The sequence below is a fragment of the Crinia signifera genome, chromosome 3 (genome assembly GCF_055691185.1).
Source record: "Crinia signifera chromosome 3, ASM5569118v1, whole genome shotgun sequence".
Classification (NCBI taxonomy): Eukaryota; Metazoa; Chordata; class Amphibia; order Anura; family Myobatrachidae; genus Crinia; species Crinia signifera.
This window is the reverse complement of record NC_139219.1, coordinates 32,313,988-32,325,825: the sequence shown is the minus strand read 5'-3', so window position 1 is coordinate 32,325,825 and position 11,838 is coordinate 32,313,988. Positions and strand designations below refer to the sequence as shown.

At 42.3% G+C, this 11,838-nt stretch overlaps 1 protein-coding gene across 2 annotated transcripts in view; it reads left to right on the top strand.

The window, feature by feature from the left end:
* HLX (H2.0 like homeobox) overlaps positions 1 to 4,475 on the top strand; it is a 7,273-nt gene extending 2,798 nt beyond the window's left edge. Inside the window, exons 2-4 of one of the 2 annotated variants that reach the window (XM_083175601.1) lie at positions 1 to 132; positions 697 to 881; positions 2,996 to 4,475. The exon at positions 1 to 132 is cut by the window's left edge and continues 39 nt beyond it. In XM_083175601.1, coding sequence (XP_083031727.1) covers positions 1 to 132; positions 697 to 881; positions 2,996 to 3,337 — 659 coding nt within the window. In that variant the 3' untranslated portion in view covers positions 3,338 to 4,475. The remainder of the gene's footprint in view (positions 133 to 696; positions 882 to 2,995) is intronic. The other variant, XM_083175602.1, reaches the window with a different exon arrangement.
* Positions 4,476 to 11,838: the final 7,363 nt, after the last annotated feature.

Below are 11,838 nucleotides of genomic sequence, written 5' to 3'. Positions count from 1 at the left end.
TCCAAATCCAGTCTGCAGCCGGCCAGTTCTTCGCCTCCCTAGAGCCCCTTACCGACCCACCCTCTATTCTGGGGCAATTACACACAAACCAGAGGAACTCAGTACAACAGCACTTTCAGGACACCTTTCCAGGTACTATAATAATGTCCCCCCTCCTGTGTGTGCCCCCTAGTAGTCACTATATCCGGGGTGCCATTATATAGGAATCTCATTCCCTAAAACTCCATCACTGACCCCAATCATCACAGATTATATATATTATAGTCACATCTCTATATATCTGCCATCCAAAGTATTTGGCGCAAGGAAAAATGTCTAGAAAAGAATTTGACCTAGAACGTGAACATTTAATTATACTATAATTTTGTAATATTATTATTATTATTATCATCATTATTATCATTATAATTATTATCTGTACTAAATTAAATCATTAATTTATTTTGCTTATAATTTATTTCTTACATATATATATATATATATATATATATATATATATATATATATATATATATTTATATACATATTTTAATTTATTGTAATTGTTTATCTCTATATCTATATACTGCAAGGTTAGTTTGTGTGCCCAGCCTGGTCATGAGTTGTCCTATCTGCTGTTGAACTGTAAATCCCAGCATGCCCTGGTTATTGTGTTACATTGTTACATACCTTGTACTTTGTGTCTCTGACCCCCAGGCCCATACGCCGTGCTCACCAAGGACACCATGCCCCAGACCTACAAGAGGAAGCGCTCCTGGTCCCGGGCTGTGTTCTCCAACCTGCAGAGGAAGGGTCTGGAGAAGAGGTTCGAGGTGCAGAAATATGTCACCAAGCCGGACAGGAAGCAGCTGGCAGCCATGCTGGGGCTCACGGATGCCCAGGTACTGCAATGCCTCCTACGGGGTTACTGCATGGGGGTGCATTAGGGCTGCTCAGAGACCCCTCACCCCCAATACTCAGCTGCCAGGGGGAACACAGATCTGCTTACTGAAAGTAAGGCTAGGGGCAACAAGGAGAACATGTGTCCTGACAGATTAGGTGGAATCAAGTGCTATAAGGTGTACTTTGGATGTGCAGGAGGCAGATGGGGGGATACTGTCCCTGAGCCCAGATACTGGGGATGTGCAGGAGGCAGATGGGGGGGATACTGTCCCTGAGCCCAGATACTGGGGATGTGCAGGAGGCAGATGGGGGTATACTGTCCCTGAGCCCAGATACTGGGGATGTGCAGGAGGCAGATGGGGGTATACTGTCCCTGAGCCCAGATACTGGGGATGTGCAGGAGGCAGATGGGGGTATACTGTCCCTGAGCCCAGATACTGGGGATGTGCAGGAGGCAGATGGGGGGGATACTGTCCCTGAGCCCAGATACTGGGGATGTGCAGGAGGCAGATGGGGGTATACTGTCCCTGAGCCCAGATACTGGGGATGTGCAGGAGGCAGATGGGGGTATACTGTCCCTGAGCCCAGATACTGGGGATGTGCAGGAGGCAGATGGGGGGTATACTGTCCCTGAGCCCAGATATTGTCTAATCAGTCTCATATCTACCTGCTGTCATTTACTATATTTACCTCTCTCTCCCCCGCTCTCTTTCTCTCTCTCTCTCTCTCACTCTATCTCTCCTTCCCCTCCATCGCTCGCTTTCTCTCCCCCTCTCTCATCCATCCTATCTGCAGTTGTTTTATTGAATAAGCAATAAGTTTGCATTAGGGATTAGTGCAAAACTATGACCTGTAGTGATTTGCACAGACAAATTTGTTAGGATGAGTGGGTGGTGTGTGTGTGTGTATATGTGTGTGTGTGTGTGTGTGTGTGTGTGACCGGCAATCATTGTGGTACAGAGGCATTTAATGTAACAGATGTCACAAGTAACAAGCACCAGACCCAGTAATTGCACAGAGTACCCAGGAGCCTCGCTCGCAGCTGTGTGTATGTACTGAGAGTCACCTTATATTACAGGATGTTCCAAACGTTTTTTTCTCCAGATTTTCGTTGTAGCATATAATACACTATTATCCAAATAAAATAATTGTCAGGATCACTATCTCTCATATTACTACACAAAGGATAATAAAAATACTACTACTACTAGTACTTTTGCTACTACAAATATTAATAATAATAGTAATAATATATATATATATATATATATATATATATATGTACCTCCTGTAGAGGACAGTGACAATCACTTCTCCCCAATCTGCTGGGGGTCTGGGGTGAGGGGTGTAACGGAATCACAGCGGCTGTTACAGGAAAATAGAATATATTTGTATTGCACATTGCGAAATAGACAAATAAGGGGGAAGTGAGAATCTGTTTTCTTTGTCTTTAAACTGAACGCAGGGATGAATAATGGGTGAATAGTGAATAATGGGCATATTAGACGCATTGTGGTCTGTGAGGCAACAACTTGGTGACTGCAGAAAGCGAATTGAAAGTATCAGACAGGGAGAAATCCTTTATGTGTTGCTCAATGCGGACAGTGATGAGAAGCGATAATATGGGGACAGAAAGGGGAACCGCTACATTACCCCCCCCCCCATACAAATCTGTACTTCTGCTTTGTGCTGTTCCAGTTCACCGGCACTCACCCTATTTCTGGCCATGATTCTGTCACTCCTAGCTGGGACCCAGGCCGCCTAGTTCCCAAGAAATGCTCAGTTATTTGGAAATCCTATTTACAGCCAATCTCCTGGGGCCAGCAATAAAAGTATAAAGAGGAACCAATAATTGTCTTTTCTATGGTATTACTGTCATTAGAGTGCAAGCTCTGCAGGACAGGGAGAGCCACACATGCTAATTCACCAGACTGGTGTTCTGCTGCGACACTACAAAGTCCAGCATGTCCGGAGAGTTCTGTGAGGGTTGGGGTGGCTGGCAAGGAATAATGGGGCTGCTATGCTGGCTGGGCTTGCTTGGACTTGTAGTCCCACAGCAGCAGACATATAGCTGAGCCTTGGTTATGATACTGACTTTCCTTCTGTTCTGCAGGTAAAAGTCTGGTTCCAGAACCGGCGCATGAAGTGGAGACACTCCAAGGAGGCCCAGGCCCAGAAGGACAAGGAGAAGGAGGACTCTGACAAGCCTGAAGTCCCCTGTGCTGGGGAAGGGGACTTGGACAGGAGCATCAGCCCCTACAGATCAGAAGGGGACAGTGACTCCAGTGACTCTGACCTGCTGGACATGATGGCCAGTGACACTGAGAGGACTGATGCCACCACGGAGCCCCCACAGACCAGTGTCATTAAATCCCCCTCTGCCACTGACCTCTCTACACAGCTGGCAGCCCCTTGCCCAGAGACCCACAACCCACACAGCCCCCCTCTACACTAGTTTGGGGGCCTGGGACACCGAGGCACAGACTTCTCCCCCTGGCCACAGGGGGCACTAAATACAGACACACTGTGAAGGAAGATGTACGCTAATAGTGTAGGTGACTGTGTGTCACTGGGAGCACTTACTCACTGAGCCTTCATACAATACATACTGCAATGCAGGACAGATGTCTCTACCCTGGTATTACCTGCCCGTGGTCAGATTACAGAAGTGCCAGCCAATGGCGAGACCACAAACAATAAGAGTCGCCAATTGTAGCATTTAGCATGCGCAGCTGGAATTATGTTATAATGTCATTATATGCCCCCATAATAATGCACCACTGAGCTGGTTGTCTCCAAAATACGGTGGGTGTGTGTGTGTGTGTGTGTGTGTGTGTGTGTATATATGTATGTATATATATATATATATATATATACATACACACACACACACACACACACACACACACACACACACACACACACACACACTACTTTAAATCCAGGTTTCCCGTTTTTGAAGATTAATGGATCTTCTTTTACTAACCAGGACATTTTAATATCTGCAATGACATCACAGTGTCCATGACATCACTGTAAAAGGCTCAAAATGAAGACAATGATCCCAAATCATAACAATAAATAGAAGTGTTTTCCTGCTGGACGCTGGGTTGGGGGGCTGTCAGGGACGACAAGAACAGAACTGACAAAGCTTATTAAATAGCTGGCAATCCAGTGGCGGCCTGACTATGGTACTACAGCGCTGGCACCTACCAGGTGGGCACAGGCTGGAGGAAGAGGAGGATGGGAGGACGCTGATCAGCAACACTCGTCACCCAGAACTTTGGCAAACGACTTAAAACTTTTTTTTTTTATCTTCTGTTGTTGAGGAACTACAAGTCCTAGCATGCACACCAGCCGGAGAGCCAATCAAATGGGAGCAACATGTGATCGTGGTGCAAACAGATATTTGGATCCCCGATGTAGGGGACTAATTAATTGTCTTTTAATGGCTACTAGGGTGTCCTGTCCTATCGCCTCCGCCTCCTACTTAATGTGAAGCTGCTCTACGCAGGCCATTTGCCAATGTACAGTATATCGCCTACAACGTGCACTGAAAATATTGTAAATAAAAGATTTATTATGGTTTTTGATCAGCGAAATCCCTTACTATCGCCATTTTTATATATATATATATATATATATATATATATATATATATATATATATATATATATATATATATATATATATATATATATATAGTGTTTAGGCCGGCACTCCCCAGCTCAGTTCCTGGTACCTTCCTCTGGCAACCCCTCGGTATTCCACTATGTAGTGCAAGGATAAGGCGGCACTTCGGAGACTTGAAAAAAATATACAGAGAACTGTTTCTTTTGTCAACGTCTTGAGAAATTTAATATCGTCCTGAAACAGGTCTCTGTATATTTTTTTCAAGTCGCCGGAGTGCCGCCTTATCCTTGCACTATATATATATATATATATATATATATATATATATATATATATATATATATATATATATATATATATATATATATATATATATATATATACATATATACAGTGGGTTTTCAGCATTTGCACCGCATGATATATATATATATATATATATATATATATATATATATAAATATATATATATAATGTGTGTATATCTTAAAATATATATGTCATTTTCGTATTTTTTTAAAAATTGATAACATATTTAAATCAAATTAAATGCAGCTGACCTTTTTGCAGGGTCTAATGGGGTAATAGCTTATGTTTTTATTCCCATTCACTTTGTGTACAACTAAACATTATCACCATATCGATGTCCCGCATCAGGCCGAGGACTAACCGACATGATAGCGGAATAACCGTTATTCCATTGCAGGAAGTTTTCGCCCAATTAACGCCTCATCTACCCGTATCGTTATTTTATTATTACCGCCATTTATCTCCACTGGAAGCAAGAGTCAGATTTTATTAAATACACTACAATGTGTCACTTTTATCTATATTTACTATTTATAATGTTGCACTTTACTGACAAACCAAACACACGATGACTACACAGGCAAATGGAATAAATCTCATCGACTGGATGTCCTTCCATTTATTTTGCTGAATAAATAATGAAACATTTTTAGACCTTAATTGTTTACAGCTGACCCTAAAAGCATTTATTTAATTGTCAAAAATAACATCCACATTTTCCGCCATGTTCAGGAGATTGACGTTCTGTGAACTGCGTCATTTGAAAAAAAAATATTTTATAATTTTAATTTTTAAAAAATATTTAATATTTTTTTTAATATATTTTTGAACAGAATTGGAATTAAGAAGTATTTTGTAAGCAATGGAAATTAATTATAAATTCGCTTTTTTCCATGCATGGAATAGTCACAGTCTCAATGGCTAATTAGCTTCCACGGATTTGTTAGTAAATATTGTCCAATATTGACTGGGACTTCTGCTTTCATTAGTTCCCATTCGCATATTTCATTACTTAATTCTCACAAGAAATGTCATATTTTACCTTTTCCTCCAAGTTATGGTAAAAACATAAAAGTAAAAAAACTAAAACAAATGAATAAATGTATATTTACTTCGGAATTAAGATTGGGAGGAGTTAAATGATCACCAGCGTTCCTGGTGGGGAAAATTAAAGATCGTTTAATTGTTTATTTATTGCTTCCCCAGAGAATAAAAAATAAATAAATAAATAAATAAAAAAGACAAAACAGTCAAAACAAATAAACAAACAAACAATAGCTGCGATACATTGTTGCTTTTTTGCTTTATATTTCGGGCGATTTACATTTATGCAGAGTTGTATAATGGGAACTACAATAGAACCAGGACTAATTAAAATAAATCAGAATTAAACGGTAATAGTTCATATGTGAAAGAAGGGAAGTGCGTCTTGTATACGAGTGGCATGCCCTGTGGAACTACATATCCCAGAACGACCTGCATCCTGGATCTTGTAGTGGCCCACCTGGTTACCTAAGCCTAAAATCATTGACTTGCGCAGGGATTTTCCAATGCCCACAATGATACTAGTAAGTCATTAACCCTGTAAATCCTCCTCATTGAGAGACCAAGTATGTTCCCCCAAGGTGATGCCTCTGGCAATACTGCTGCTATTACTCAACCAGAGGCATCGGTAAGACCCCCAAATTATCCCAGCAAGAACAAAGCACCTCTCAGCCCCCTCCATGCCTTCACCCCTGTGTGATACCTCTATCTGGAAAGCAGAGCAGGGAAAATGTATTTTCAGGCTGTGAGGACGGAGCCATAAAACAGTGGCTTTGCGCTGACTGCATGTACTGGGCCCAGCACAGGGTCTGGTTCCTGCACAATCGTAAAAACATACACAGGCTGCTACTGTCGCCTCAGCTGACACTAATTCATTGCATGTGCTCTGTCTGGGGGACTCAGCCCAGGTACTGCAGGGGTATTACTATGTTATAGAAATGCGCATAGTACAGCCTTCTCCAGGTGGGTTCCACATAAGTGAGGGGGAAATTACATTTCATATTACTGTGTAATATAAGCTGCATGATGTATATATATGGAGCTGTGGTCAGATAGTGTTCACCAACTTATCAACACTTGCAGCCTCCTCCCTGTCCAATCAGGTGACAATAGCAGCCTTAATAGTGTTACCTGATTGGGCAGGAGAGAGGAAAAATCTGGTCCACAGGCTTTTCATAAACCATCAACCTGGTACAAAGTGCATGTGTGTGTGTGTATGTATCATACCTCCCAACATAACCCATTACAGGAGGGACACAATGCTCTGTTTCTGGACTTCCCTCTTAATTTATGATTGCCATCACCTGCTTTGAACAATTGATCAGAAAGGTGATTCATGGTAATCCTAAATTAAGAGGGAAGTACAGGAACAGTGGTGTATACATACCTCCTAACATGACCCTCTCCAGGAGACATATTGCTCTGTTCCTGGACTTCCCTCCTAATGTATGATTGCAATCTCCTGTGTTAAATCACCTTTCATATCAATGAACCTGTTCAACACAGGTGATGGTAATCATACATTAAGAGGGAAGACCAGAAGCAGAGCATTGTGTCCTCCTGGAGAGGGCCATGTTGGAAGGTATGATGTAATTTGCCACACACAGATGACAGAGAATTATCCTCTCTAATCTGATACCTTGAGGACATTAACATAGATGATCATTAACCCTGATCCATTAGGTTGTAGATTTTCATTGAATTTACAAGGTATATCGCCATCAATTGTACATAAGATCCCAAATTATTACCAGTCATGGATACAAAATATTGCTCACAATGGCTGTATATTGTTTCTTTGAATCTTGATTGGGATAAAAAAAACTCCAGATGAAGCCTTTCTGAAGATGAAACGCGTTGGGTTCCAGAAATCACAATGAGAATCCTACATTGCAGTCCATTTGTGTCATTTAAAGCTACCATCAATCAATGAAAAAATTAACACTCAGATGAGGTGTTCTGTGTATGATTGAATTTAAGCACATTGTTTTATGCAGGGGCATTGTTTTAAAATAAACTATAGGCCAAATGTAATTGGATGTAAGAATCAGAAAGTAAGAGATTTTGGGAGAGTTTTCCCATTTATGAAAAGCGGCAATTATTTACAATGCAAAACCAGGTTATTTCTGATATTTAATTGATTGCTGCTTTAAAAAAATTGCAAAGCTCTCACAAAACCTATCACTTTTTCATTCTCGCACCCAATTACATTTGGCCCTATGTGCTGTTTAATATAAGTCTGAATGGTAAGGGCCTATATATGCAGAGAGAGCTAGCCAAAAAGCTTATAGAAGACCTTCTAATTCTAACCAAAGTATAATAAAATAGAATATAGTGCCTTCGTAAAAATACTTTTCAGCCATGTATTTACCTCTTTCTCATGGAATATTGTGTCCAAGTGCGAATTATCTCAAAATTGGACTCTATCGATATATCATTTATTTTAAAACATCTTACATTTAGGATTAACATACTACACATCTTCTTACCCCTGATGAAGTCTTTCGAGACGAAACGCGTAGGTTTTGGAGTTTAAGCTATGTTGTTTATCATCATGTGAACTGCAATCAAACGGATGTCATTCATTTTTTATGTATTTTTATTAAAAGTATCAAATTGATATCTGATCTGAAATGTATTGGATCTGACTGAGAAATATTTGATCCTGTGCTGGTCTAATCTCTTAAAGGTGGTGGAATTTGTTAGCGCTCTCTATTACTAAAATACATCTACCTAAATATATATATATATATATATATATATATATATATATATATATATATATATATATAGGCATCACGGACAGTGTGATGGTTAGCATTACTGCCTCACAGCACTGAGGTCATGGGTTCGATTCCCACCATGACTCTAACTGTGCGGAGTTTGTATATTCCCCCCGTACCTGCGTGGGTTTCCTCCGAGTACTCCGGTTTCCTCCCACAATCCAAAAATATACTGGTAGGCTAATTGGCTCCCAACAAATTAACCCTAGAATGTCTGTGTGTGCATGTACATGTGATAGGGAATATAGATTGTAAGCTCCACTGGGGCAGGGACTGATGTGACTGTTCAAATATTCTCTGTACAGCGCTACGGAATATGTGTGTGCTATTTAAGAAACTTGTAATAAAAAAAAAAAATATCACAAAAGAACACTCTAATGCAGTGGTTCCCAAACTGTGTGCCGTGGCTCCCTGGGGTGCCTCGGGACACATGCAGGGGTGCCGCGGCTTGGTGGTCCAGGACCAACTCAAATTATTAATGGTTAATTATTTATGAGCAAAACCAGTGCTGGTGGCTGCCAATCATAGAATGTGTACAAACAGAAGCAAATCCTGCCCTTTACCATATAACTACCGCTAAGAATCGCATATAAACCCAATCTAATTAATTTTTTTTGGACCTAGGGGTGCCATGAAAAAAATTCTGATTCTCTAGGGTGCCGTGAATCAAAAAAGATTGGGAACCCCTGCTCTAATGGTTAAATCAAACTGGAAAACTAATAAAAAAAATTTCTTTCTGCAAAATAAATTCAATATAGGGTCAATATGTATAAATGAATAGTTGAGAGAAACTGCATAGACAGAGTATACTTCTGTATACTTCTTCATCAGGGTATATGGGATGATGGTGACTCTGCTTCTGCCATTATACTGTGAATGTGTCCTGCTAGTGTAATAGAAATGAGTGAGTGAGTGTGAACAGCTCTGTGCCATGACTCAATACTTACAGGTCTGTGTCAGGATATGTAATATTTGTTTTAATACTTAATCTGTAAAATAATACTATTTATTAAGCAGCATGACATCAGAGTAACAAGACCTGGACTTTTTGGCGTCCTGTAAGCTAATTACACTCTGTAAACTCCTGTAGTACAAGCAGTATGCCGGGGACTGGGGTTAGGATGCCTGGGAATGTGTATTCCATCAGATACAGGCTGGGCATGTGTACAGATACTATAACAGTCTGTGGGCCCTTGAGTCTGCTGCTGGGAAGGGTCCTTTCTTCTTGTAACTGAGACAATCCATCTATCTATCTATCTATCTATCTATCTATTTATCTATCTATCTATCTATCTATCTATCTATCTATCTATCTATCTATCTATCTATCTATCTATCCATCTATCCATGGGGCTAATTCATTAAGCCTAGTAGATTCCTAAAAAACACAGATCCCGATTTTCGAGAATCTGCACATGATGCACGACCACTTAAACTGTGGTCACATCCTGCCCGAAGTCTAAGTAGCGACACAGGGCAGTGATGGGGCAATTGGGATGGGTTGATGCAGCGTTTTTGGGGCACGGAGTGGACAATGCAGACGTGTCTGGACCGTTCGGGGAACAACACAATGTCACCAGGGCTGCCAAGAGAAATCCTGGGCCCCGGTACAACAGCGTCACGAGTGGCGAGCAACAGAAAAGAGGTGTGGCCATTAAAGGATATAGGGGTGTGTACCACACCATATACCCTTTATGCAACACAATAGTAGACCCCTTATACTTTCCCCTTACACATTATGCTACACAAAATTCAAATCGATTACTTGCCGCCCCGTTCGTATGCAGCAGTGTGGACAGAAGCGTGGGGTGGTGGATATGGGTTGCGCCCATGGGAGTAAGGGGTCGTGGCCACGGATGGGCAGATAGCGGCAGGGTCCCTGCGGAGGATGGGAACTAGGTAATAGCTCCCATCCTCCGCAAGGACCCCACTGCTGTCTGCCCATCCGTCACAGGGACCATCTGCCCCCCTGCGCTGCCCAGACCCCTATGCCATACAGCAGGGGTGGCCAGCCCACGGCTCCTCTCTCCAAGATCTGTGGCTGGCACGATCATCCCCATTTGAAGTGCCGCCTCTGGAGTATAAGGATCCCAAGCTCAAACACGCAGCAGGGAAAGCGGCAACAGTTCTTTCAACCTGCTGGCAAGAAGCAGCAGATGCCACTACTTGCGGTATCGCCCAGCTGAGCTGCCGGTATCTGCTGTGTCCCCCAAAGCTACAGCTCCGGTGCCAAGAGCAGCTGCATTGTGATGGCCAGCGGTATGTGCACCTGGAGGGAGAGGGGGGATTGTGTCCATTAAACCTCTTTAATCTCATGTGATCCCGGGCAGTATGGTCCCACCCAGATCGCATTCCATATATGATCCGTCATAAATGGGCCCCATGTAGCCTGTTCCCTTCACACACATTGGAGGTCATTCTGATTGACCACAAAGCTGCAAAATTTGCAGCTTTGCGGGTCATCTAAATACCTCAGATTTCACGCATGCGAACGGATGTTTTACATCATCATCGATTTGCAGCTTGTGTGCAGGGCAGTGCGGTCGCCGACCATAAAATGATTTCTCAAGCGCTCGCAGATCTAAGTCAGTCTCTGCTGTCTTAGATCTATGGCGCTCCTGTACGAGAAGAGGGTGGGCAGCTGACATCCGGTGACATCAGCTGCCCTCCCCCGGCACCCACGTCATGGGAGTTCCCATCGGCGCAACCCATATCCACCACCCCACGCTTCCGTCCACACTGCTGCATGCGATCGGGGCGGCAAATAATCGGTTTGCCGCGCCCGCTCACACAAAGTGGCTGCACATGCACAACATCGCTCCCCTGTGTGAACGTGCGGGGGAGCGAACCAACCTGAATGAGGGCCATAGCCTGTTACACACACACATAGCCTGTTCCTTCACACATACAGTACATAGCCTGTCACACACACACACACACACACACACACACACACACACACACACACATATACATACATAGCCTGTTACACACACATATACATACATAGCCTGTTACACACACACATATATACATACAAAGCCTGTTACACACACACACACACACACACACACACACACACACACATACATAGCCTGTTACACACACACATAGCCTGTTCCTTCACACATACAGTACATAGCCTGTCACACACACACACACATATACATACATAGCCTGTTACACA